Source organism: Phalangium opilio, unplaced genomic scaffold (assembly GCF_054372755.1).
Source record: "Phalangium opilio isolate 3A_F unplaced genomic scaffold, DU_Popi_V2 ptg000014l_1, whole genome shotgun sequence".
NCBI lineage: Eukaryota > Metazoa > Arthropoda > Arachnida > Opiliones > Phalangiidae > Phalangium > Phalangium opilio.
In genome coordinates this window covers 5,477,183-5,504,392 of record NW_028324149.1, presented here as the reverse complement: position 1 = coordinate 5,504,392, position 27,210 = coordinate 5,477,183, and the positions used below count along the sequence as shown (strand labels likewise).

General features: G+C 37.7%; 6 protein-coding genes across 13 annotated transcripts in view; 2 read left to right on the top strand and 4 right to left on the bottom strand.

Annotated features, from left to right (window-relative positions):
* Positions 1-11,640, bottom strand: part of LOC149705347 (protein regulator of cytokinesis 1-like) — a 117,671-nt gene extending 106,031 nt beyond the window's left edge. The window contains exons 1-5 of one of the 2 annotated variants that reach the window (XM_089865577.1): positions 11,010-11,640; positions 10,125-10,422; positions 6,664-6,800; positions 6,494-6,589; positions 5,146-5,554 (exon numbers count right to left, since the gene is read on the bottom strand). In XM_089865577.1, the coding sequence (XP_089721703.1) occupies positions 5,435-5,554; positions 6,494-6,589; positions 6,664-6,800; positions 10,125-10,422; positions 11,010-11,174 (816 nt within the window). In that variant the 5' untranslated portion in view covers positions 11,175-11,640 and the 3' untranslated portion in view covers positions 5,146-5,434. Of the gene's footprint in view, positions 1-5,145; positions 5,555-6,493; positions 6,590-6,663; positions 6,801-10,124; positions 10,423-11,009 lie in introns of those variants that run through there. The other variant, XM_089865578.1, reaches the window with a different exon arrangement.
* The window catches only part of LOC149705328 (DNA (cytosine-5)-methyltransferase 1-like), a 358,139-nt gene that overhangs the window by 34,831 nt on the left and 296,098 nt on the right, over positions 1-27,210 (bottom strand). The window contains exon 6 of one of the 2 annotated variants that reach the window (XM_089865606.1): positions 14,702-14,748. The exons of the other annotated variant lie outside the window; for it this stretch is intronic. Within the exon in view, the coding sequence (XP_089721732.1) occupies positions 14,731-14,748 (18 nt within the window). The 3' untranslated portion in view covers positions 14,702-14,730. Of the gene's footprint in view, positions 1-14,701; positions 14,749-27,210 lie in introns of those variants that run through there. 2 annotated transcript variants of the gene reach the window in all.
* Positions 916-4,736, bottom strand: LOC149705348 (uncharacterized). Its single transcript, XM_089865626.1, has 4 exons — positions 4,476-4,736; positions 4,268-4,387; positions 2,554-3,476; positions 916-1,317 (listed from the first exon to the last, which is right to left on the bottom strand). Exons 1-3 carry the CDS (start codon positions 4,608-4,610, stop codon positions 3,390-3,392), a joined length of 342 nt encoding a protein of 113 aa, XP_089721752.1. The 5' UTR covers positions 4,611-4,736; the 3' UTR covers positions 916-1,317; positions 2,554-3,389.
* Positions 2,444-3,063, top strand: LOC149705349 (armadillo repeat-containing protein 7-like; the record flags this gene model as incomplete). Its single annotated transcript, XM_089865639.1, has 3 exons — positions 2,444-2,534; positions 2,604-2,700; positions 2,934-3,063. Coding segments are annotated over 3 exons (318 nt in total), but the record flags the coding sequence as incomplete, so codon positions are not given.
* On the bottom strand, positions 12,364-14,696 carry LOC149705346 (protein regulator of cytokinesis 1-like). The gene is made up of 2 exons (XM_089865624.1): positions 14,272-14,696; positions 12,364-13,650 (listed from the first exon to the last, which is right to left on the bottom strand). Exon 2 carries the CDS (start codon positions 12,738-12,740, stop codon positions 12,375-12,377), a length of 366 nt encoding a protein of 121 aa, XP_089721750.1. The 5' UTR covers positions 12,741-13,650; positions 14,272-14,696; the 3' UTR covers positions 12,364-12,374.
* LOC149705343 (DNA (cytosine-5)-methyltransferase 1.L-like) overlaps positions 14,906-27,210 on the top strand; it is a 74,805-nt gene continuing 62,500 nt past the window's right edge. The window contains exons 1-9 of one of the 6 annotated variants that reach the window (XM_089865572.1): positions 14,906-15,170; positions 15,239-15,574; positions 16,443-16,614; positions 18,636-18,733; positions 20,443-20,542; positions 20,833-20,868; positions 20,945-21,037; positions 22,718-22,839; positions 22,906-23,011. In XM_089865572.1, the coding sequence (XP_089721698.1) occupies positions 16,603-16,614; positions 18,636-18,733; positions 20,443-20,542; positions 20,833-20,868; positions 20,945-21,037; positions 22,718-22,839; positions 22,906-23,011 (567 nt within the window). In that variant the 5' untranslated portion in view covers positions 14,906-15,170; positions 15,239-15,574; positions 16,443-16,602. The remainder of the gene's footprint in view (positions 15,171-15,238; positions 15,575-16,442; positions 16,615-18,635; positions 18,734-20,442; positions 20,543-20,832; positions 20,869-20,944; positions 21,038-22,717; positions 22,840-22,905; positions 23,012-27,210) is intronic. The other 5 variants (XM_089865571.1, XM_089865573.1, XM_089865574.1 and 2 more) reach the window with 5 other exon arrangements.

Below are 27,210 nucleotides of genomic sequence, written 5' to 3'. Positions count from 1 at the left end.
TAAAAGTGTATATTAACTCTTTTAGAAGTGTATATTAACTCTTTCAAAAGTGTATATTAACTTTTTCAAAAGTGTATATTAACTTTTTCAAAAGTGTATATTAACTCTTTCAAAAGTGTATATTAACTCTTTCAAAAGTGTATATTAACTCTTTCAAAAGTGTATATTAACTCTTTCAAAAGTGTATATTAACTCTTTCAAAAGTGTATATTAACTCTTTCAAAAGTGTGTAATAACTCTTTCAAAAGTGTATAATAACTCTTTCAAAAGTGTATATCAACTCTTTCAAAAGTGTATATCAACTCTTTCAAAAGTGTATAATAACTCTTTCAAAAGTGTGTAATAACTCTTTCAAAAGTGTATAATAACTCTTTCAAAAGTGTATATCAACTCATTTAAGGGTGTATATTAACTTATTTAAAAGTGTATATTATTTCATTTAAGAGTGTATATTAACTCATTTAAGAGTGTATATTAACTCTTTTAAGAGTGTATACTCTTTAAAGAGTGTACATAAGCGCTTTTAAGAGTGTATATTAGCGCCTAAAATGGTGTATAATAACGCTTTAAAAGGAGTCTTATAACACTCATAATTTTACAGTCTCTTTTTTCAATTTTGGGCATAGGGGTGTGATTTAACACCCTTCAGGGTGTAAACCCACACTAGAAATGGTGTTGAATTTAGCACCATCAAAAAGAGTTAAAAAGTTGTTGAATCACACCCCTATTTCTTAGAGTGTAATGTCATTTCGGTAAAAACTTGCTTTTAAAATTAAACCATAGAAACTGTTCATGTTGGGAGAACTTTTGAATACATAAAGATTCCTTATATACACATATAAAGTTATTGGATGTTTCACTGTTCTGGTTTGCAGTGAGTTGAAAACACTTTTTTTGATGATGCCAATAGAGTAATGACTCAGAGTATATCAACGTCATATCATCTATATTTTTCCTCATTGTTACAGGGTTCATACAACTTTTGGAAAACCAATTTCCCTGAGATTTCCAGGTTTTTCCCGTATATGGAGTATCCTACGGAGCAAATGTTAACGAAGGAAGGGGGGGAGGGCAAATATGACTATAACATACTCAAAGGACATCCCCGTATCTCTAATATAACCAGAGTTATGAGCCTCCAAAGTTTAGTGTAATGTTAATTCTATGGAGGGGATGTTTATGTCTTACCACGTTTCAGAACGCCATTAGCTGCCGTTTGGTGTGTTTCAGCTTTCCTTCTGCATTTAACCCACCAGTATGGCCGTATAAATTATCTCACAAATCTTATCTTCTCCCCCAAGCAAAAGCTCTACGATGCTAATATGAAACAAGATGGCCCAAGGGCTGGGCCTTAATAGTAATTTTACACGGCTCACGTGACCCCCTGTATAGTTGATTTACAATAAATCGTACAACTAAAAACATTTCTGAAACACAATCGTGTATCCCTTTAATTTCTAATAACGTCACATTTCAAATAATATTAATGAAACTAAATTGTGCACCCCACTAAAGTATAATTTTAAAAAACCATACGAATCAAATAATGTATTTAAACAAAATCCTGGATCCCCTAAACCAGAAATCACTATGACCGTAAAGCGTCCCCTCTATTTTACGAAACCTAACCTAACCATCCAGCATAATCTCTGATGTATCACGCGCACAAAGTGCAGTAGTTCACGAAAATTATCATCTTGTTTCCCTTCACTCAAAAAAGCCAACGTCACATTTCAAATAATATTAATGAAACTAAATTGTGCACCCCACTAAAGTATAATTTTAAAAAACCATACGAATCAAATAATGTATTTAAACAAAATCCTGGATTCCCTAAACCAGAAATCACTATGACCGTAAAGCGTCCCCTCTATTTTAGGAAACCTAACCTAACCATCCAGCATAATCTCTGATGTATCACGCGCACAAAGTGCAGTAGTGCACGAAAATTATCATCTTGTTTCCCGCGAGATTTAAACTACCTTTCTTTCCTCTCTCTCCGAGCGGGATGCCCCCTCTCCCTCTTCCCCCTCTCACTAATATACCAGGCAGGCAGTTCTCTCTCTACGCGGAGCTTCGTATCGCCACCGCGTACGCTAGCGATCTCTCTCTCTCATCGTAAGCGTACCTTTATCATCTTGTTTCCCGCGAGATTTAAACTACCTTTCTTTCCTCTCTCTCCGAGCGGGATGCCCCCTCTCCCTCTTCCCCCTCTCACTAATATACCAGGCAGGCAGTTCTCTCTCTACGCGGAGCTTCGTATCGCCACCGCGTACGCTAGCGATCTCTCTCTCTCATCGTAAGCGTACGTTTCGCGGACGCGACCGGTTTCCCTCTCTTATCGTAAGCGTTCGTTTCGCGGACGCGTCCGGCACAGGGACAGGGACAGGGGTTTTGGTGCCGTTTCTTAAATTTTACACGGAAAAATTCCGTGTAAAATTAAAAACGCAATAAAAGACAGAAATATAATCCGGAAGAGAAGTTTAATTTTTTAAAAAATCTAGTAAAAGAGTTTCACGAAACTCCAAAGCAAGGTGAATAATACTTATCTACCTTGTTATTTGGAATGCTATAATTTACACTAAAATCCTTGACAACTCTAGATACCAAAGAACAAGTTCTGGCAAATCTAAGCAATTTTGCATATGATCCAACCAATTTCAAGTTTTTAAATGATTTGAATATCATACCAATGTTTTGAGGTACAGATCTAAAACGCTGTTACGTTATGGTTCCCTTACATTCAATTATTTTTCAAAAGCTCAATTAGATAGATCGGATGCTCTTTGTGTATATGCTTTGGGTGGTCTTTGCAATTTAGCTTCTGGTATGAGTTAAATTTAATGAAGAAACCTTAATTGATTGTACTTAGTTTAAATTACATGACTGTCTATTTCATCAAGAGCCTGAAAACTGCCAAAGTATTGTTAAAGCAGGTGGATTGTTCAATGCATATCTTCCCAAAAAGAAGAAATGCTGTTAAACTGTGTTACAACGTTAATGTACCTCATCGATTCCAACACATTAACATATAATGATAGTTCAGACACATTAAAGAATTAATGTAAAACGTCATCAGCTGAACTCAAGTGGTGACGTTTCAAATGGAAATAATTATTTATTATGATTGACATCATGATGACGTTTTTCTCAATATATTGTCATCCTCTATTATATACTTGCGTCCCAAATATAAAGTTAATGTATCGCGTATTAACATGTTTAACATTTTTTTCAGATCTAGGAGCTCCTGCCATAATGGCATTCATGAAAACGTCATCGAGCAGTGAACTGAAAATATCAGGCTTAAAAATTTGTCAATTCTGTATTTAGATGATATTAAAAGATGGAAAAAATAGTTTTGCTTTCTTTTGTATAAATTTATTTATTTATTGATTTTTAAATTTGTGTTCGTCTGATGTTATTGGTTTTCTGCCTAATACAGTTACTCGACAATATTTGAATTTTAGTGTAATCTGAAAATGAAATGTTTTTCTCCTTAGTTAATATTAAGTGTTCGCGAATACTAGGCCGAACTATTCGCGAATGCTAGGCCGAACTATTCGCGAATACTAAGCCGAACTATTCGCGAATACTAAGCCGAACTATTCGCGAATACTAGGCCGAACTATTCGCGAATACTAAGCCGAACTATTCGCGAATACTAAGCCGAACTATTCGCGAATACTAAGCCGAACTATTCGCGAATACTAAGCCGAACTATTCGCGAATACTAAGCCGAACTATTCGCGAATACTAAGCCGAACTATTCGCGAATACTAAGCCGAACTATTCGCGAATACTAAGCCGAACTATTCGCGAATGCTAAGCCGAACTATTCGCGAATGCTAAGCCGAACTATTCGCGAATGCTAGGCCGAACTATTCGCGAATACTAAGCCGAACTATTCGCGAATACTAGGCCGAACTATTCGCGAATACTAGGCCGAACTATTCGCGAATGCTAGGCCGAACTATTCGCGAATACTAAGCCGAACTATTCGCGAACACTAGGCCGAACTATTCGCGAACACTAGGCCGAACTATTCGCGAATACTAAGCCGAACTATTCGCGAATACTAAGCCGAACTATTCGCGAATACTAGGCCGAACTATTCGCGAACACTAGGCCGAACTATTCGCGAATACTAGGCCGAACTATTCGCGAATACTAGGCTTAACTATAGCTAATGTTTTTAATTATGTTTAATTAATTAATTTATTAATGTTTAATTTTTAATGCTAAATGTAAAAATAGCAGTAAATACCTGAAAGTCCATATACGTTATAGAAGACCTGGGCATATTCAACGAAGGTTGATCTTCTTGAATTTCGCATAAAATCGTGCGAGGTTTAGCAATCATACATTGATTTTGCGCAATACGTTTCTAAAGTTATCATTTCGAAGGAAAGTAAAAGGAAATTAAGTGAATCTTAGCCAACTACCAGAGATAACAGAAGAATAAAATAATTTACCGGCGAATTGGCGTATTTTCGTGGAGAGGATTTAAGTAGAAGTTTCCGTGGCGAACTTTGAACGGCCGTAGCGCTTACACCGGGAAACAAAACAATGGCGGGAGAAGGCGGAGCACTAGAATTAACCGATGGCATAACACCTTTTGGTTGTAAACGCGGTGTTTTGACGCTGGCTGGCTGGTGTATTTTTATTAGAAGTCGGTGGTGCTTTGCGTTTCATTGGGGTTACCAGTTTTTTCCCTCCATCTTCAGTTTTCTGTTGCGCCTAGCAAAGAATTAACCTTAGAGAGTTAGTATCACCATAAGTTTATTCATAAGATATGTTCCATAAGTTTGTAAAGTCTGCTAACTTAGGAACTGGAGCTTGGCATGAAGTGATTGAGGTAGGTCATAGATTAAGGATAAAGCGACGCCTGGTAAGGCGCTGCTATCAGAGGCTTAGTAATGCAGACTAAATAATAATAAGATGGAAGTCTGCAAAATTAACCGAGTTAATCAATTCTCGCTTCTCGTTCATTAACTAGCTCGAGCTGTAAGTCTCTCTCAGTAGCATTACAAAGTATAGGTGGTGTCATACTTATGGAAAATATCTTATAAACTTAGTTTACGAATTTTATTTTATAATAAAGTAAACATTGAAAGAAATAAAAGTATCTTTAAACTAAAAATATCACTTGTTAAATAATTATTTAGTAACTATTAAAATAATTTAAAAATAAAATGAATATATAAATAAATGAATGAACAAATAAATAAATAAAACAAATAAATAAAAACGTACACTTAAAAGCCCCAATAAGTATTTTTTTTATTAATGTTATTTTCTATTTAGTAAAAAATACTTATTTAAGGCTTAAGTGTAATATTCGGGGTTTATATTTTTTAATTTCTTTTTCAGCGCTTTTTTGGATTACGGCTTCTATTTACCCGCATTCTCTTGATATTTTCCAATTCGTTTTTCAAATTTTGACTTTCAGCCGCGATGTAATCTTGATATTTTTGCCATTGATCCGAAGGGTTTCCGCATTATCTTGACTTTTTTCCCATTCAGCAATCATGAATTCGATTTTTAAATCCAACTAGAAACATATTTCACATTAGATTGATTGCGAGTGACTAGTATTTAACATAGTTACGAATTTTTGGAACAATTAACAGTAATTAGGGCTAAGTGTAGAGTGGAAATAAACAAAGCCTTAAAAGGAAAAGTTCAGGTAACGTTACTTTATACCTTAAAAGAATGGCAGTTTTCTAAATATGAAAGGAATTAAATATTAAAACAAGATGGCCTCGGCCACATTACAGTTTTGCGCGGACAAATTGGTAACACCAAAAACTGGGGAAGAAAGGGGAATAGGCGCCCAGCCGCAAGGGGACAGAACAATAGTTTTCCAGCTCTAAAGAGCGCAAAACTAAAAATGAATAAATGATCTCTTATTGCAAAGAAATTTGTATTTAATTAGTCTTAAAAATAATCAAGGACTACTGCGCCATCTGCCTTTGGTTAGTGGCGTCTGCTAAATCGAACCTTTTACCCCTTATCTCTCTCAGCCTGTGAGAATTCTACCAATGCCCTAGGGGTGAGTGGTTCGATTTAACAGACGCTACTAAATCAATGGCGGATGGCGCAGTAGTCCTTGATAATTTTTAAGAAAAATTAAATGCTAGTTATCATAAGAGATCGCTAATTTTATTTTTAACATTTTTTTTAAAAATGCCGTTCTTTAAAGTATAATGTACCGTTACCAGAAATTTTCCTTTGAAGGAAAGCGCGGCTCTGTTGGTGCCCCTAAAAGATTGTCTTTCTACTACACAGTGGCTAAGATTGCTAAAGGCTAGTCAAGTCAAAGGCAGGAACCAATGGGAACTAGTGCATTAGGTTCGATTGGTTCCTGCCTTTGGCAAGGTAAAATTCGTGTCCAGAAGATTAGCCAGAATGCTGGGGGTGATCATGGAGCCGCGCTTTCCTTTAAAGTGTTAGACAAACTGAAAGGAAACTTAATAAGGTATAAATCTACCTTTGGAATTTCATGGTCCAGACGCTTTCGAGCTTTCTCTTCCTGCAATAGATTTCCGCCACGGTTTTGAAAACGGCTTGGATCAGTTCCCTTAATCTATAATGATATAGTTATGGAAATTAAAATCGCAATAGCCGCCAACCAAAGTGAAATTATAAAATGGATATTACCTCGTAGGTTTTCTTTTGCTCCCACAGAGAATTTCTTTCAACAATCTTTTCGTAAATGCCTTTATTATCTTCATACATTTGAGTCCATTTCGAAACTTCGCGTTCATGGATCTCTAACAGATCTTCGGTGAAAGTTTCTGAAAATAAAAGAAATTGTTTTAAGTTCCTATATTCCCTCGTACTTAGTTTGATCTAAGACCATTAAGCATAGATGGACTGGAAAAATAAGCTAAAACCCCCGTTCTTCTAATGGCATCGCCCCTAGCGGGAGAGGCCCGAAACTTAATCCGACTCATAAGCCTTTGCTATGCTTTGAGTCGAAGAAGTTTCAATATTGGTCGCGGTGTGGCGCTAGAGAGCCGCAGCCCTAAAAGAACAAGGCCCCGTATCTCCATTCCATCTGTGTTTAATGGTCTTAGGTTTGATACTATACTATAAGATCAATTTCCATAATTTAGGAGAATATCTCCAAATGAAACTAAAATCATAATAAGCACAGATTTCTTAATCATTCAGAGATATTGTCTTAATTTTTCATACTAAAATTGGTCTTAAAATTTGAAGAAGAATCCCTTTAAAATAGAGGCGTGCGGTTAACCGTTTCAATAGAGTAATTCAATCCGGTGTTCGATAAGCTCATTTCCACTGTTCGATACGAATATCGAACTAACTATTCGGTTAAAGTTTCACTACCATAAATATTTAGCCTTGCCGCCCTGACACTGCAACCCTCGCTACATAGACCCACCTTCTATCAAAAGATATCGTCCCAATTTTATATATCTCCCATCAAAAACTACCAGCAAGTGCCTTGGAAAATTTTAAGAAATATTCGGCGACCAATGAAGAAACGTATTTTAAATGACTCTTAATTGGTCACCTAGGCTTAACTATTCGTGAATATTATTGTTTAACTATACACAAATACTAGGCTTAACTATTCGTGAATATTATGGTTTAACTATACGCAAATACTAGGCTTAACTATTCGTGAATATTATGGTTTAACTATACGCAAATACTAGGCTTAACTATTCGTGAATATTATGGTTTAACTATACGCAAATACTAGGCTTAACTATTCGTGAATATTATGGTTTAACTGTACGCAAATACTAGGCTTAACTATTCGTGAATATTATGGTTTAACTATACGCAAATACTAGGCTTAACTATTCGTGAATATTATGGTTTAACTATACGCGAATACTAGGCTTAACTATTCGTGAATATTATGGTTTAACTATACGCGAATACTAGGCTTAACTATTCGTGAATATTATGGTTTAACTATACGCGAATACTAGGCTTAACTATTCGTGAATATTATGGTTTAACTATACGCGAATACTAGGCTTAACTATTCGTGAATATTATGGTTTAACTATACGCGAATACTAGGCTTAACTATTCGTGAATATTATGGTTTAACTATACGCGAATACTAGGCTTAACTATTCGTGAATATTATGGTTTAACTATACGCGAATACTAGGCTTAACTATTCGTGAATATTATGGTTTAACTATACGCGAATACTAGGCTTAACTATTCGTGAATATTATGGTTTAACTATACGCGAATACTAGGCTTAACTATTCGTGAATATTATGGTTTAACTATACGCGAATACTTGGCTTAACTATTCGTGAATATTATGGTTTAACTATACTCGAATACTAGGCTTAACTATTCGTGAATATTATGGTTTAACTATACGCGAATACTAGGCTTAACTATTCGTGAATATTATGGTTTAACTATACGCGAATACTAGGCTTAACTATTCGTGAATATTATGGTTTAACTATACGCGAATACTAGGCTTAACTATTCGTGAATATTATGGTTTAACTATACGCGAATACTAGGCTTAACTATTCGTGAATATTATGGTTTAACTATACGCGAATACTAGGCTTAACTATTCGTGAATATTATGGTTTAACTATACGCGAATACTAGGCTTAACTATTCGTGAATATTATGGTTTAACTATACGCGAATACTAGGCTTAACTATTCGTGAATATTATGGTTTAACTATACGCGAATACTTGGCTTAACTATTCGTGAATATTATGGTTTAACTATACTCGAATACTAGGCTTAACTATTCGTGAATATTATGGTTTAACTATACGCGAATACTAGGCTTAACTATTCGTGAATATTATGGTTTAACTATACGCGAATACTAGGCTTAACTATTCGTGAATATTATGGTTTAACTATACGCGAATACTAGGCTTAACTATTCGTGAATATTATGGTTTAACTATACGCGAATACTAGGCTTAACTATTCGTGAATATTATGGTTTAACTATACGCGAATACTAGGCTTAACTATTCGTGAATATTATGGTTTAACTATACGCGAATACTAGGCTTAACTATTCGTGAATATTATGGTTTAACTATACGCGAATACTAGGCTTAACTATTCGTGAATATTATGGTTTAACTATACGCGAATACTAGGCTTAACTATTCGTGAATATTATGGTTTAACTATACGCGAATACTAGGCATAACTATTCGTGAATATTATGGTTTAACTATACGCGAATACTAGGCTTAACTATTCGTGAATATTATGGTTTAACTATACGCGAATACTAGGCTTAACTATTCGTGAATATTATGGTTTAACTATACGCGAATACTAGGCTTAACTATTCGTGAATATTATGGTTTAACTATACGCAAATACTAGGCTTAACTATTCGTGAATATTATGGTTTAACTATACGCAAATACTAGGCTTAACTATTCGTGAATATTATGGTTTAACTATACGCGAATACTAGGCTTAACTATTCGTGAATATTATGGTTTAACTATACGCGAATACTAGGCTTAACTATTCGTGAATATTATGGTTTAACTATACGCGAATACTAGGCTTAACTATTCGTGAATATTATGGTTTAACTATACGCGAATACTAGGCTTAACTATTCGTGAATATTATGGTTTAACTATACGCAAATACTAGGCTTAACTATTCGTGAATATTATGGTTTAACTATACGCAAATACTAGGCTTAACTATTCGTGAATATTATGGTTTAACTATACGCAAATACTAGGCTTAACTATTCGTGAATATTATGGTTTAACTATACGCAAATACTAGGCTTAACTTTTCGTGAATATTATGGTTTAACTATACGCAAATACTAGGCTTAACTATTCGTGAATATTATGGTTTAACTATACGCAAATACTAGGCTTAACTATTCGTGAATATTATGGTTTAACTATACGCAAATACTAGGCTTAACTATTCGTGAATATTATGGGGTAGTAAAAACTTACTAAGGCCAAACTATTCGATTCGGTATTTGATAAGGAAATTTTTTTGGTATTTGGTAACTGGTCTGATACCCAAAAAGTGGTATTCGCACACCTCTATGCCCTAGTATTTGTCAAAAGCAAATTATTTGTCAGTTTTTACCATCTTTGAAGGAAACAAAATTTTCCCTTTCTTCAGCGCCGATAAAACATTTATCCCATAATGCAACGAGCTCGACTCTTAAACGATCAATGAATTTCCCCACATTTTGTTTTCTAATTTCTTGGTATTTAACGATTTCTCGTTGAACCATCTCAATCGTGGGTTGGCCGTGATTAATGCAAGTTAACCAAAACTCCTCCCGGTCCAACACGCTGATTTCTAATCCATCCCATAATTGTCCCAGTTGTCTATGCAAGGCCTTTAAGACGGCATCATTGGCGCTTTTAAGTTTTCGAAGCTAAAATTTGCAGAAATCAAAGTTACTCAAGTTACGAATAAATTAAGAAGTATTTTTAAGCAAAGGGTTAGCAACTAAGAGTAAATAATATTGTAAGTCTATAACAATAAGATATGTTCCGTAAGTTTGTCACTGTTCACAAACTGGAGCCTGTCATGAAGTGAGCGAGGTAGATCATAGATTCGAGGTAAAGCGACGCCTGGTCAGGCGCTGTCAAAGGCTTAGTAGAGACTAAATAGGAACTAGATGGACTGCAAAGGAATTTTTTCCCGTAATTATAGGATTTTATAGGAGAAAATGTTCGTATATGAAAATATAGGAATAAAAATAATCATGTATTATAATATTTGGTTTAAATTGTGTAGATAAATCTAAAAAAAAATTGTATTTTACTTAAATTCAGAGGAACTTAATTAAAATATAATACATGAAAATTCTGAGCTTCACAATTTCAGTGTCTAGTCTAAAGTGATCTCAATAGAAAAAGCTAAATTTAGAAAACATTTGATGCTTAACTATACGAAAACTTCGACGAAGTCAAAAATATAGGATAATATAGGACAGGTTCAAAATATAGGATATCTTACTTCAAGCAACCAATTTTTTGCATCAGTCATGTACTTTTCTGACAATATATTCTGGATATTATCATCGAAAGAGATGATGGCTTTATGAAAGCGAGTTTCGGGAGTAAGCTCCAAATCTTCTACGAGCCTTACAATTTCTGTTCGAGTTCGATCAAATTCTGCCATCCGTCGTTCCTATTGTCAGAATATTATCAAATTATTAACAAATTTCATGTAATTTTTGATAGATAGATTTGCTTACAAACTCTAGTTTGGCCTTGGTCAAGGGTAGTGGGCGGGATTTAAAAGTAAACTTATAAATCCCGCCCTCAAATGCCTTCGCCAAGGCAAAACTGGAGTTTGTACTGAAATTTAACTTGTAGGGGAACCACGTGACCCGCGCTATTCTTTAAGTGGCAAAATAAAGAATGCAATTTTACTAATTATTACTTTTTGTATTACGAAAATTAATATCTCCAAATATCATATCGAGTTCATTAGCACACAGCTTTCACTAAGGTTTCTGTTTCATTCCCCCCATTGTTGCAGGTTATATTATAGAAAGAAAGGCTAGCACTGTTCAGTTTGAGCGAATGTCTGCTCCACCAAAGACCATTAAACACAGATGGACTGCAAAAATGATAAGCAAAAAAACCCGTTCTACTAATGGCATCGCCTGTCGGCAGCGCCCCTAGCGGGAGAGTTTCGAAACTTAATTCGACTCATAAGCCTTATATTATGGCTATGGTTGAGTCGAAAAAGTTGTCAACATTGGTCGCGGGGTGGCGCTGGAGACTCTAACCTTAAAGAACCACGCGCCATATCTCCATTCCAGTCCACATGTGTTTATTGGTCTGGCGCCCCTAAAATACTGGCTAATGCTGCTCCATGGACCAATTTTGGGAAAGGCAGGGAGCAATCAGAACTCGTCAACGAGGGCGGAGCTAAAACTAGCCATTGCTAAGTTTGGCAAGCCAGTCATTTCCTCCCCTCGACTATGGGAGCCATCTAGTTGCATTTGTTTGAATTAAAACCACAGACGAGACACGCTTAAACTATTTATTTGGGTGAATGAGAACAAATGGCAGATATTTGAAACCTTAAGACGATTTTTTTTTAAATACCATGGGAATGCATCGAGTATCAATACGAGTTCTATAATTGATTGAACTAGATTTACTAATAGAGATGACTACAGTTTTTATAATACTCAATAAGATACCCGATAAAATTAAATATATATACAAAAGATAAATATTTGTTAAATACTAGATGGCGACATTATCTTTTGGATTTTGTCATTTAATCATAGAAGATATTCTGGTAGAGTTTAATCAACGAATACAATGATAGAAAGTATGGTACTAGTCAACGAATACCTCGAGTTCAAAAAACTGTTTTTACCTTTTCATCTTGTAACATCAGGATATGTTGGTTTATTTCATCCAACTGTTTTTCAGATGGAACATTAGCGTCATCAACATCCTCGTCTCCAGTTCTGGCTGTTCCATTAGCAATTGAAGACATGCTGAGAAGCTGGCAGAGTTCTAGTTCGTCTTTCAGCAAACTAGTTAGTCGCTCCAAACGTTCGTACTTTTTCTTCAAAAGCCTTTCGACTCTCCCTTTCAAATGGAACTCCTGATGTAGCAGATCCATGTTTCCCACGCTGTTAACATCGTACTCCTGGTCCACTTTTAATTGTTGGCAGAGATTGATGTACTCGGTTTTTAACTCTTCAACCAACCTTTCCATTCGAAGAACAGGGTTGGCAACTACCTATCCAGTCCGGTTTAAACCACCTGGTTTAATCCGGCTTAATCCACTTAAAAAATCCACCTAAAATATCCGGCTTAATTATGAATGGGGAAAAATCAAATTTGTGCCATAAAAATAATTAAAATACAACCAGAAACAATTAAGGCAAAAATATATGAAGCGATAACTAAAGATTATTTATTATAAATGATAAAACTAATAGTTATGTTACCAGTTACTGTCCAGTTTCAGCTTAAAATATTTTACCAGTATCACTCGAACTTAAAGCATAGCGTTGGTTCCAGTGGACAGGTTGACTTTCCTTACGAACTCCAGTTTTGGCTTGGGAAAGCTAGAGGCATTTGTGGGCGGGATTTATACGTGCATGTATAAATCCCGCCCACTAGCCTTTGCCAAGCCAAAATCGGAGTTAAGAAGGAAAGTCCCTTTGTAAGGGATCCACTGGAGCCGCGCTAGTGTTAGGTTCGTGCACTTAGGAAAGAAATAGATTTCAGGAAAACATTTTAGCAGTTAAACGATTTTATATTGGAACCGAGGCTAGGGGTCGGGTCGGGCAGTGCCCCAAAACTTGTATAAGAGCTAAATAGAAGTACTTTGCCTCCAAAAAAACCTAAAAAGACTCATTTTTTTAGAAAATCCGGATAAATCCAATAAAAACCACTGGTCTGGATTTTATTCAAATTATCCGGATTTTTGCCAACCCTGTCGAAGAAGCAGATTTTCCTCCTCTTTTACCATTTGATGTTGCACCTCTCTGTGACAATTGAATACTACTAGCAGTCTATCCCATTGTTCCTTTTCAGATAAGCCAATCTTGGCCCATGTGTCGCTCAAGGTTTCCTGGGATTCAGCTAGCATTTTGGTTACCTTCTCGACAAGATTGAAACTACGAAAAAGAAAAAGGGATACTTCAGAAACGTTCGGGAGATAATTTGTAGCTACGTCAGAGACTAAACAATTTTTATGTCTTAAACATAATTAACTCAATAACTAAAACGTTCATTATTAAGTATTATCAGTCAGAATTAAGGGCATTACGTTGCTAACTCTCTTAGAAATGATTTCACTGCACATTCAAGTAATCAAAAACCCATCCCCAAATTAAAGAAACGCCTAGCTTTACAAAGTTAAAACTACAGAGGTTGGTACGCTGTTATAATAAATTCCAACCTAGCAGATCCGATAATGGTAAAAGGGGTTAAGTTTAATAGACTAATGGCACCCCATGTTATTTCCCCATAGAGCTTAATACAGTCGAAGGCAGAGGGCTGCCATTAATGCCATTACTCTATATGATTTATAAGTACAATTTCGCTACTGGCTAACTTGGCTAAGACGAGAGTAGTAGAAAGAAACTAAAATAGCAATATTGTATAACAGGTGGCAATAAACAAGCAATAATTTGGAAAAGGCAGCAGTATTTTGGATTTAAACTTATCAAATTTAGTAATTTTTAATGAAGGGGTTATTTTATTCTGTTGATAATAACAAAAACGGGCTCATTTACCTTTCTAATACCAAGACAGGATTGCTGTCGTCCTTCTCCTCGCTATTAAGTTCATGCGGAGCACCCAAAATAGATCTTCGCTTTGACGACGCCATAATTAAACTTAACTTTATTAGTTAAATATTCGGCAAAAATATTTTTGTAGTAAATATCACAAGTCAAATCGATAACTAAACTGAATCACGACCGGTTTGCCGTTTTTATATTCAACGGCCTCCGAATGCGCGTGGCTTTCGCGAATCTTATTGGTCAACAAATTTTCAATCTTCATAAATGCAGGGATGGAAATAACCAGCGAGGGAAATAAGGCCGTGGTGCAGGGCAAATGATCAGTGGCCAATGTCCCGTGTATTGTGCTTATTTCCGGTCCGGAAAATAATTTTTTGTCGGGATCAGCGACTCAGCGTGATCGAGTGGACCGTGCCGGTGTCAGTCACTCTGTCTGCTTCTGTCAAACTGTCAGTGCTTGCGATCAGTCTGGGAAATAGCAGTGCACTTCCTCTGGTCCAAAACCAGTTTATTAATTACTAGTTTTTTAATTCAAAAAATGGGGGGGATACCGGTCCTAGGGACCAGTTTATTGATTGCATCAAATCTATAATAGAACAAAGACGGGGGCCACTCTGGAGACCAGTTTATTACTTCGGACATTAGAGGGGTCACTGGTCCCAAGGACTAGTTTAAAAAATGTCCTTATTTCTCAGACTGTTCGAGTCCCCAAGTCTCGTTAATTACCAAAGCGATTAAACTGAATTTATTGGTAATTGATCACACTTCCTCTAATTGTGGATAATAATTTACCATAGGAGGAATTGCGACGCTGGATCTTGGACCAATAGTTGAATGGTTCATAACTTCATATGATGGCGGAGAAAATGCCATTATTGGCATTAGCAGTTGTAAGTATTTGAAGGTCATATTTCGTTTCACGCATTCCAATGACAATACAATTTTCCTTCTTTTTTAGCTTGCGCTCAACACGCCCTGGTTACGCCCATGGAAATGTACGCTCCGTATATGGATGCCATGAAAGAGAAAATCTATCTAGCCAAACTAGTCATCGAGTTCGTTGGTTCGGAGCCGGAATGTGACTACTCAGAACTCTTAAATCATATTCAGACTTGCACGCCACCTCAAGGTTTAGAACCATTTACGGAAGAGTCCCTCCTACGTCACTCGCAGTTCATTATTGATCAAATTGTTGATCTTGATGTAAATCGTAATCAGGCGCATGAAGCACTTTTGGTAACGGAGGCTCTCAGGAACTTCGTTAATTTGGCTGGAGCATATGTTGATAAAAACGGTCAGTTGTCATTTGTTTATTTTATTTACATTTAAAATCGATCGAATCGCTCGGCGATATCGGGGGTCAGGATCGAAACGCAGTCTACTACAAATATGTGCCTCCTCAATGGCTGTGCATTGGATCGCGTTATTTTAGGGCGACGTGTAAGTTTTACAGGTCCGCATTTCCTACCTAGGTGGCGCTGTTTGTCTGTTTTCGGGAAACCATTTACGTGGGCTTTCTCTTCGCGGTAAAATTTCGTCATCTTGACTAGGTCATATGAATTGACTAATTTAGTTAAAATATTTAATTTACCTCGTAAATGATCCATATTCCGATTACCGCTACCGTGATCCATATTTAAATCTGGATCAGCTCGCTAACGGCTTTGCTTTTAATTTGCATTTGCCCTGGCTCGGAATTAATACATTACCAGGGTTCATACAAGGCTGGAAAACCTGTAAAAATCAGGGAGATAAACAGTTGACAAACACCTCAGGGAAATTTAGAATTTTTAGTAAAATTCAGGGAAATCAGGGAAATTTGGGTCAAACAGGGGCCGAGTAATTAAGCAAAATGTTCATGAACATCCCCTCCGTAGGATTAACATTACACTATACTATGGAGGCCCGTAACTCTGGTTGTACTAGAGATAAGGGGATGTTCTTTGATTGTGTTATAGCCTCCCCTCCTTCGTTAACATTTGCTCCATAGGATACTCCATATACGGGAAAAGCCTGGAAATCTCAGGGAAATTTGTTTTGCAAAAGTTGAAGTATGAACCCTGATTACTTAATAGCGTAGAGGAGGATATGGTCTAAATTTTTTATTGTTATTATTACATGAGAGTTTAATTTTAAATTTTATTTGTCCCTTTGCGTTATAGTAAGAATAAGCGACCCAAAGTTCCCACGAAGAAGCCAGTTTCCAACACTCTGGCAACGACGACTCCTCTTGTTCGACACGTATTCGAAACCCTCTTTGCCGAACAGATTTCTCAAGATCCATCTCAGTCGACCAAGGTTGATTGGCGCAAAAAGCGGTGCATGATTTGCGAGGTGAGTGAACGCTTTTTTCTGTAGAATGGGGGAAAATCGGGCTTAAGTCAGGGATTTTCTAAAGCCATTGATGGGACAGAAGGTCAGGGACTTCGTTTGGGAAATTAAACAGCAGTGACCATGAAGTGGGCTTTGGTAATCACCTTTAAATGGTCAGGGATAAGCTGGAGGTGTCAGGGATTTTGTTTGGGAAATTTAACAATGCTTTGAGCAATGATAAATATGGGCTGCAGGTGTGACCATGAAGTGGGCTTTGGTAAACGCGTCCTTAAAATGGCCAGGGAAAAGTCAGGGATTTTCATTATAAAAATTTCGTCTGAACCGAACCCTGTTTGTGTATGAAACCAGAAGTATATAATACTTCGAGAGAAGTGTACCACCACAAAGCGTGGTAAGAGTAACGTCATTCTTCCCAACATCATTTTACATTTGGAGTGTACAAGGTCACTAAACCGAATCACATACGCGATAAATAGTTCCCTCATCATTACTCTATTAGCGTTTAAATATTTGGCAAGACGCATATGCGCTTGTGGATTTTTGTCCCACGTCAAGACAATCATGGTTTGTGCTGGGGATTTATTACCAAACAATTATGGAATTCACCCTAGAACGGTGCTATAGAGGCCCATCTGAAGTTTGATGAGCGGGAAAGCAAACAAAATTTCGCCCGGGAAGAATGACTTTACATAACTAAGGTGTTAAGGGGATAAAGAGTGTCATCCTTCTTCTATTATCCCCTTCTGATGAAACCGACTTAAAAATAATTCCCTCCAAATATAAAATGGCGTCAAAATCTTTACGACGCGGTTATGAAAGCTTGTGCTTCTAAAAAGAAAACCAATTGGTGGGGAAGCTACTTTTGTGTTGAAACCAATGCTATGGTTTCAAGTACTGCAAACCACCTAGAATAATTTAATGGGATTTTGCCGACAGTTACCTCTGAAGAGATTGACAGCTGTGCGATTAATCCCTACATATTTACACAAAGGAATTTTATAATTCACTAATTAGGCTACCCCTCGTTGCCCAAGTGCGAAAACAGACACTAAACATTAAATTATCCTTGATTACGTTTTGTTTTCGAAGACCTTTTTTTTTTAACATCTTTCGAATTCAATAAAAATATGACTGATTAGGGCTTGATCTTAAAGATAAACTGTTATGGGTCTAGAATAGGATGTTCTTAACAGCTATGGTTCACCTTTGTCTTAGGCTTAGCGTCCCATAGAGAAAGCATGGGGTTTTTGGTTGTCCACTCCATCGAATTACTTAAAAACTACAGCGAAGTTCCGTTTCGGAATACTTTTATATTAACGAGTACCTAGCTATTCAAGGTGTGCTTTTTCCAAGTTTCATCAAAAACAATTAAGTTTAAGTATATTAATTTAAGCTATACGCGATGTACGAGGTTACCTCCCATTTTTAAAATGTGAGTAGTTTTTGGTAATCGCCATCTAGTGAGCGAATTCTGTACTTTGGTTTTATTCCGTATTTTAAAAATGGCCGCGGACAACAACAATCTTTACGACACAGAGTTAACCCTTTGTCAGGTCCCGAATGAAGTTGCAAACCCGCGATCTCCACCCCCTTAAATCCCTATCACTACTTTTACAGCCAAGAACGGAACATGTTCTACCACAGCTTGCCATTTTTATTTTTCAAAACTTACTAATTACCAATGATAATTAAAAAATATGTTCAAATTATCGGATTCACCGAGCCAAAGGATTTCAGACGATGGTTTTGAACTTCCTGCTTTTGAACGCTAGATGGCTTTAAACACCGACGTTTAAAGAGACAAAAATACCGAATTTTACGCTTTACTTCGACGCTAGATGGCGGTATCAAAAACTACTAAGACGCAATGGCAGCCCCCCTTGAATTTGCCTGGTAAACGACGTATACAGACATAAAAAACTTGGTCAAATTCAGTTACAAATGGTGACTTTGCGCAATGAACGAACCAACCACTTTCTCATAGATAGTTAAGATTACTTAATGCTCGTGTGTCTTTGCAGTTTTGCCAACAACCCGACTGTGGTGAATGTGGAAATTGTAAGCAAATGACTAAATTTGGAGGTTCCGGTAAAAGCAAGCAAGCCTGCTTAAAGCGCAAGTGTGTATTTTTCTACATTATTTATTTGCTACTTCGAGGGTAGTGATTTTTAAATTTTCAGCCAGGTACGGGTACTTCCCACTGGGGTCGGGCACTCGAATTTTTTTACGGGTACTTGAAAAATTAACACTGGGGTTGGGTACCCCGGTTTTTTTACGGGTATTTGAAAAATTCCCACTGGGGTCGGGTACCCCGGTTTTTTTACGGGTATTTGAAAAATTCCCACTGGGGTCGGGTACCCCCGTTTTTTTTTCGGGTACATGAAAAATTCCCACTGGGGTCGGGTACCCCGGTTTTTTTACGGGTATTTGAAAAATTCCCACTGGGGTCGGGTACCCCGGTTTTTTTTCGGGTATTTGAAAAATTCCCACTGGGGTCGGGTACCCCGGTTTTTTTTTCGGGTACATGAAAAATTCCCACTGGGGTCGGGTACCCCGGTTTTTTTTCGGGTATTTGAAAAATTCCCACTGGGGTCGGGTACCCCGGTTTTTTTTTCGGGTACATGAAAAATTCCCACTGGGGTCGGGTACCCCGGTTTTTTTTTCGGGTACATGAAAAATTCCCACTGGGGTCGGGTACCCCGGTTTTTTTTCGGGTATTTGAAAAATTCCCACTGGGGTCGGGTACCCCGGGTTTTTTTTCGGGTATTTGAAAAATTCCCACTGGGGTCGGGTACCCCGGTTTTTTTTCGGGTATTTGAAAAATTCCCACTGGGGTCGGGTACCCCGGGTTTTTTTTCGGGTATTTGATAAATTCCCACTGGGGTCGGTACCCCGGGTTTTTTTTTCGGGTATTTGAAAAATTCCCACTGGGGTCGGGTACCCCGGGTTTTTTTTACGGGTATTTGAAAAATTCCCACTGGGGTCGGGTACCCCGGTTTTTTTTACGGGTATTTGAAAAATTCCCACTGGGGTCGGGTACCCCGGTTTTTTTTACGGGTATTTGAAAAATTCCCACTGGGGTCGGGTACCCCGGTTTTTTTTTTACTGGTATTTGAAAAATTCCCACTGGGGTCGGGTGCCCCGGTTTTTTTTTACTGGTATTTGAAAAATTCCCACTGGGGTCGGGTGCCCCGGTTTTTTTACGGGTATTTGAAAAATTCCCACTGGGGTCGGGTACCCCGGTTTTTTTTTTTACGGGTATTTGAAAAATTCCCACTGGGGTCGGGTACCCCGGTTTTTTTTACGGGTATTTGAAAAATTCCCACTGGGGTCGGGTACCCGGTTTTTTTTACAGGTTCATGAAAAATTCCCTATTAGGTCGGGTACCCGGGTTTTTTACAGGTACATGAAAAATTCCCTATTGGGGTCGGGTACCCGGATTTTTCACGGACACTAGAAAATTTTCCTTTTAGGGTCGGGTACTCGGATTTTTTACGGGTACTCGAATAATTAGGCCTAGTCAAAGTGCCAATTGTTAGATGCTTTTTGGGTAGCAATAATTAGCTCGGGTAGGTCAAAATAATATTTGTGGAAAAAGTAAAGATTTAGGTTTTTATATCCACTCCCTCTTGGGTACCCGATTGACTGATTGACTTAGGCGTTGTCACGGGGAATGGGCGGGAACATTTAAATAACGAAATGCTTTTGCGTATGAAGTGATAAATTCCAGGGAAACGGGTACTCGCTCGGGGGGGGGGGGTTACTTTTTATTTGCTAGTGTCGCAATCTTATCGTGACGTATGAGGTACAATTTACATAAATCATTAGGTGTCCGAACATGACAATAGCGGACGAAGACGAAGTCGAAGATGAATATTGCAATGGAAGTAGTGATAATGAAGAACAAAGTCGCAAATTGCCACCTGCAGTAAGTATTTTGTTGAGAAAGTAATTGTTGGAGTTTAGATTTGTTTGTGTTGAGGGTTTTGTAAGTATTATTTGAAAAACGTCACAGACACGTGACTGGGGAAAGGGTTGTTCGAAGAATTGGGGCTGCAATAAGCGTCCAGTCTCATTCTTCCGTCGAGTCTTTGTATCTTGGCGTCACGTCACTCACGTGGTGCCTGTGAATTTTTTCAAATAGTTTTTTCCCATCCTTCCGCGCTTGCTTTACAGACCCTTTAAAAATTAATACAACATTACTTTTAAAATGTTAAGAGCCCCACAAAGAAGAAAAATGTCAAGGAGAAAAAGGTGATTAATAATTTGTAAATATTCATATTCTATTGACGTCGAACTATAACTATTTTTATTGCCTAATTATTTTAAGCGTAAAGGTACTGTTAAACCCATTGGCAAGCCCAAATTTGTGACGAAATCCAAAAGGAAGTACTATTCGCGGATCAATGTACGAGGAGAAATTGTTAGTGTAATTACATTAAATTTACAGGGTTGCCACGGGGTCAGGGAAAACCTGGAAGGTCAGGGAATTTAAAAATGGGCCGGAGAAGTCAGGGAATATTAAAAATTTGTCTTTATTGAAAGAGTAATGAAAGTTTCTCCTCATCCTCTCTTAACATAGAAAACTCTAGAGCAACCCTTAAAGGGACACTATTGGCAAAAATTAAGTATTTTTATTCTGATTCCTTATGTTAAAATATGCCGCCTTGAATTTTTTCAGATTTTTTGAAGCGCTATTTATAGTATTAAACAATATTTGAAGTTTTGTATCAAAACATGCATTTGAATTTTGATAAAGCGACCTACCGGCCAATCAGCTCCTGCGATTTATAAGAGTCAACCCCCAAAGGTTTTCTCGGGCGAGTCTCATTTGCGTCGTCTGCATTATGTTCAGAAATATGTATTCTACTTTTTAGCACTCGAAAGAAAGACGCGTTTTCGATCGTTTAACGATAAGCGGATTAGAAACTTTAGTAATTAGCAGGTTTATGCTTTTATACGTTTCACTTAAACTCAAATTACTCTCGTAATCTTATTATATTAAAATGTGGCGGGTCGTATTTTGTTGTATATCTTGAGTGTCTAGTTATTAGCCTTGGAATGGGAAGATCTGTGCTCTTAGATTATTGTTACTGTTATTTTTTGTGATCTTCGAGATGGAAAAAATTAAAAAACCATCTTTTACACCTCAGCAGAGTCAAGCTGCAAGCCTGCAACCCAATTACTATCCTCCTCAAACTTTAGCAGACGACGGGCCCCGCGGAGTCACTGGTAACGAGCCCACTCTGAAAAAATACTTATTTCCCGCCCTCCTTTTCCTGTTTGAAGCAGACAACATACCACTTAATATTTTCTAACCCTCACGGGATTGGCTGATTTGGCTCTATCCCTAATGAGGTTTTTATTGGCCGGTAGGTAAGTGTGCTAAAATCGAGACCCATTGCTAAGCCTAACAAATTTTAAAAAATTTAATTTTCATTGAAAAAATTGTTTGAAAAATCAGAAAAAATTTGAGGCTTCATATTTAATTGAAACGAACCAGGAAAAAATAAATCATGGCACTAAGATTTTCAGCTGAGAGTCTCCCTTTAAAAATGTCTAGAATGGTTTTTACAAAGTAAATGCCTTTAAAAAATCTCTTGGACTGTTATTTATAGTTAAAATATTTCTTAATCATTTTGGTGCAACAAATACATTGGAAAACTTAATGTAGATCGAGTTTATTTAATTATAAGCAGTTAAACTGTGCTGTAAACACTAACTTTTTCGGCCTAAAAAGGTCAGGGAAAATGTCAGAAAAAGGTCTGGGAAAATCTCAGAAAAAGGTCTGGGAAAATCTCAGAAAAAGGTCGGGGAAAATTCTCAGAAAAAGGTCAGGGGAAAATCTCAGAATAAGGTCAGGGAAAATCTCAGAAAAAGGTCAGGGAAAATTCTCAGAAAAAGGTCAGGGAAAATTCTCAGAAAAAGGTCAGGGAAAATTCTCAGAAAAAGGTCAGGGAAAATCTCAGAAAAAGGTCAGGGAAATTCTCAGGAAAAAACCTGGAAAATTAGTCGGGGAATTTGGTTCTGAAAATTCCGTGGCAACCCTGGTTTAGTTATTTACTATTTTACCATCATCCGAACTAAATAATTTCTTTGTCAGATAAATTCCGGTGATTTTGTCCTGGTTGAACCGGACGATTCGACAGTCGCGTATTTCATCGCAAAATGCGCCTATTTCTACGAGGAAAATGGTAACATCATGTTTCACGCCCATTGGCTGAGGTAAATTTCTCCTAGAAGCGTTCAATTCCGCCACAAATGCTCTTATTATATTTGGTTTGTTTTCAGTCGCGCCTGCGAGGCGATCTTGGGGGAAACTGGAGACGCCCACGAGGTCTTCTTGGAATCTCACTGCGAAAATGTCATTGCGCTAGACATTTTCAAAAAATGTGATGTGAGTTTTAGCCGAACTTAACAGAATGTCCTTACAGGGACAGATGTAATTTTAGAAGCGGGAATGGGGAACGTTTAGTATTTACTTCAGCCCGACTCATAGCCCAGTAAAGAGCCCCTCCCTTCAACGCGTAACGAAAATGCTTAAACTAATTTTTGATGACATGCTGACGGGGACGGCGAAAAATACGTCATTCCTTTTTCAGGGTTCGTATAAACCTGGAAAACCGGGAAAAATCAGGGAAATAAATAGTTGACAAAAATCTCATGGAAATTTAGAAGTTTTAGTAAAATTCAGGGAAATTTGCGTCAAACAGGGGCCAAGTGATTAAGCAAAATGTTCGTGAACATCCCCTCCATAGTATTAACATTACACTATATTTGGAGGCTCATAACTGTGGTTCTACTAGAGATAACGGGCATGTCCTTTTAGTATGCTATAGTCCTATTTGCCCCCCCCCCGTCCTTTGATAGAATTAGCTCCGTAGGATACTCCATATACGGGAAAAACCTGGGAAATTCAAGGAAGTATATTGTAACCTTCCGTAGTAATTAAGGGACCTCCTGAGTTTCTACTCCAGGGGTGTAAGGTTACATAGAGGATTAACACCCTGTGTTACCTCTGACCTTTCCCGTACTATATAAGCGTCGACTGCTTATCATTATCAAGTCAGTCTTTCTTCACTACTGACATGGATTAACTAACGCTAGGGATTGTTCACTAACCGTGTTTCCCATGTAGTACTGTCGCCAACTACATGTTCCGAATTATTCCTTGATTCCCCTCTTCATTCCCCCAATTTATTGGACCAAAAAGGATGTAGATAGAGCGCCATCTCTCGGCAAAATAAGTAGTTTTTGCCCAATTTAGGTAGTATTTCAATTTTGACGTCATAGACCACGTGATATTTGGTCCAATTTTCTTATAGCTTCCTGTTAGGGATAGTAGCTGCTGCTAGGGGGCGTTTGGAACATGCATGCGTTATCTTTCTGGGGGAAGGAACTATCCCTAGGTTAGTTAATCCGTGCTACTGAGATGTAGTAGTTCGCTCGAGCGAAGGGCTTTGCCCTAGTATTGGACTTCATCCCAATTAGTAATTATGTTTAAACTTTAAGTTCTTTACTTTGTAGTAAATGCGAGTCGGCATTTAATTATTATTTAGTTAAATAAAAGCAAAAGCGCATAGATCAGAAAGTGAAGAACATTAAACCTTTCCAGCCTTTAGCAACGGTATTCGTGTAAAATGAGAAGCAAGGGGGGGGGACACAAATGGGTGGTTGGTGAGCCTCGTTTTCAACTACCAATCGAATCAGAGATATATTAGGTCATCGTTATTGTCACGTGACTAGCGGAAAGTAGTTCGCGATGGTAGCGGCTCCTGGGGAAAGTGGGGAATACTATTGAGAAATCGGCTGCTTAACTAGGCTTAACGGTTGTTCTTTAGCGCTCTTTCGGTTCAATCGTCGTGGAATTTTCAAGTTTCATTAAGTTGACTTTTGATATTGTTTTTACTTTTGCGCTCTTTAGAGCTAGCGAAAGTATTGTTCCGACCCTTGCTGGCAGGCTGGGCGCCTTTTATATCCCCGTTTCCCCCTTTTTTCGCGTACACGGTCGGATATTTGCAAAGAACCACTCTTAGGTGGCTCTGCAACATCAACATAATTTTTTATTTAAGAAAATATCTTGCGCTTTGGATCCCCACTTTTCTCCTCAGATTATTGACTAAGCAAGCTGAGCCACGGAGGTATAATAGCTACAGTTATTTGGTAAAGTGTATCTCGAGAAGAGATAATCGTCGCCTGGGAACGGCCGCGATTCACTTATTTAATTGAACTGTAAACCAAATTCTGACTAGATTGGTTTTATTCATAATCGGAATGCTATTTTATAAACAATGGAAAAAAACCAAAATTTATAAATTTGTTGGGGTCATATTATAATGAATACAGTAATACTAATTCTAGTCTAGTACTAGAGGCCGCGCAAAAGTGTAATATGGCCGGTGCCATCTTGTTAATGCATTCTATTGCACCTTTAAGTTTTCCGTCTTTATCAATCAGGAAAAAGTCATCCTTTTCGTAGCTTTCTAAAATGTTTGCTAAATTCAAATCCGACATTTTGACAAATGTGCCGATTCCCGACTAATTAAATGACTAGATTATATTAAGCCTTGGAATTAAACTATAGCAGACGACAAGAAATAAGTGAACTATATTTTCTAGCCAACTTACGCATGTACCTTGTGTAAAACTACGCGAAAGTAACTCTCCGCCGCGGCATAAGACCAACTCTTCCCGTCGCTCTGTAAGGGGGACGGAAATCTTGAATCGACTATGGGGGAACTCATTTTTCACGTTGCGGTTTAGGCTTCTCGTTCTTCACTTTCTGGTTATCTATGCGCTTTTGATAAAAGTATGATTGAACCTTAGGAACCGGAGTAGTTCCTCTTAGTATTAGCCAAGGCTTTTATGAAAGGCCACGTGGGGCGAGTTTAGTAATCTCGCAAGCGTGCTTACGATATGGGGAAAAACTTGGAAATCTCAGGGAAATTTGTTTTCCAAAAGTTGTTTGAACCCTGTTTTTAGCTCTGTCGCTATGACCCGCCTCTTCTTTCATTCCCCTCCGTCCGTGGAAAGGCGGTCCGGGACGCGCGCCCAGATTACTCTGTTCTCCATTTCTGCTTCAAAAATTGCATCTATCCCTGGTCCTTAAAATTAAAGGGAGGGGAAATGGGGTGGCATCTCCTAATTCAACCATTCTAGATTGATAAAATAGGGGCCTGCGCAAACTGTTCTCCTTGAAATTTGCGGGTACTCGCGAGTCCACGGAAAGGCTAGTAACACTACTCGACGAGTCCATTTTTCCCCCTATGCGAGTCTTATTTCTTTCTTTAAACTAGGCCTAGTCTAATTTTTGTCGGGCTAGTCCATTCCTTCTTCGAGAGGGGTCAACTAAAGCAAACTACACGACGTCTTTCAGTACCAGAGGCGAGGGGTCGGACGTTTAGGAAAAAGTGTACGGGATTTCGAAATCCAATTTGATTTCGTCGGATTTCGTTTGATTTCGTCGGATTTCGTTTGATTTCGTCGGATTTCATCGGATTTCGTTCTATTTCATCGGATTTCGTTCTATTTCATCGGATTTCGTTCTATTTCATCGGATTTCGTTCGATTTCATCGGATTTCGTTCGATTTCATCGGATTTCGTTCGATTTCATCGGATTTCGTTCGATTTCATCGGATTTCGTTCGATTTCATCGGATTTCGTTCGATTTCATCGGATTTCGTTCGATTTCATCGGATTTCGTTCGATTTCATCGGATTTCGTTCGATTTCATCGGATTTCGTTTGATTTCAGAATTCGATAAAATCCAATGGATTTCATCGAATTTTGAGATTTTTCTTGTGATTCCGTCGGATTTTGCTATTTTTACCGTGATTTCGACTGATTTTGCGATATTTCCCTTGATTTCGTTGGATTTTGAGGTTTTTAGCGTGATTTCCTCGGATTTTGAGATTTTCCCCGTGATTTCGTCGGATTTTGTGATTTCTTTTGATTTTGGATTTCGTGAATTTTGTAATGGATTTCACGATTTCTTCACTGATTTTGCTTCTGATTTCGTGATTTCTATGTTGATTTCGTGATTTCTTCGTAGATTTTGTGATTTATTTACTGATTTTATGATTTCTTTACTGATTTTGCGATTTCTTCACTTCATTTCGGATTTTTTATTTGATTTCGAAATCAGCATTGATTTCGGATTTCTTAAGTTGGATTTCACGGGTAGCGTACGGGATTTCATGAATGACCGACCCCTCGACCAGAGGCCACTCGATCACGCTTTAGTTGACACGCGCGTTGTCACTTGTCAGTGCAGGCGCTGTTACACTAAGTTTGCAAAGGCTAAGATAAAGCTTCTATCGTCACGCGCAGTACGCGTTCTATTCCACATTCGTACTTTAACTAAACCTAGAACTAGAATCGTAGGATTGATAGTTGTAACAGGGTTCATACAAACCTGGAAAACCTGGAAAAATCAGGGAAATAAATAGTTGACAAAAACATCAGGGAAAACTCAGGGAAGTTTAGAATTTTTAATAAAATTCAGGGAAATCAAGGAAATTTGCGTCAAACAGGGGCCGAGTAATTAAGCAAAATGTTCGTGAACATAGCATTATCATTACACTATACTTTGGAGG

Bases quoted from the DNA above. Each gene is read 5' to 3' on its own strand.
- LOC149705346 (XM_089865624.1), bottom strand. From the start codon at position 12,740: ATGGAAAGGTTGGTTGAAGAGTTAAAAACCGAGTACATCAATCTCTGC.
- LOC149705348 (XM_089865626.1), bottom strand. From the start codon at position 4,610: ATGCCATCGGTTAATTCTAGTGCTCCGCCTTCTCCCGCCATTGTTTTG. The intron at 4,388-4,475 runs GTAAATTATTTT...TGATAACTTTAG, and splicing joins GAAAATACGCCAATTCGCCG to AAACGTATTGCGCAAAATCA. The intron at 3,477-4,267 runs GTATTTACTGCT...TTTCATTTTCAG, and splicing joins TAACGTATATGGACTTTCAG to ATTACACTAAAATTCAAATA.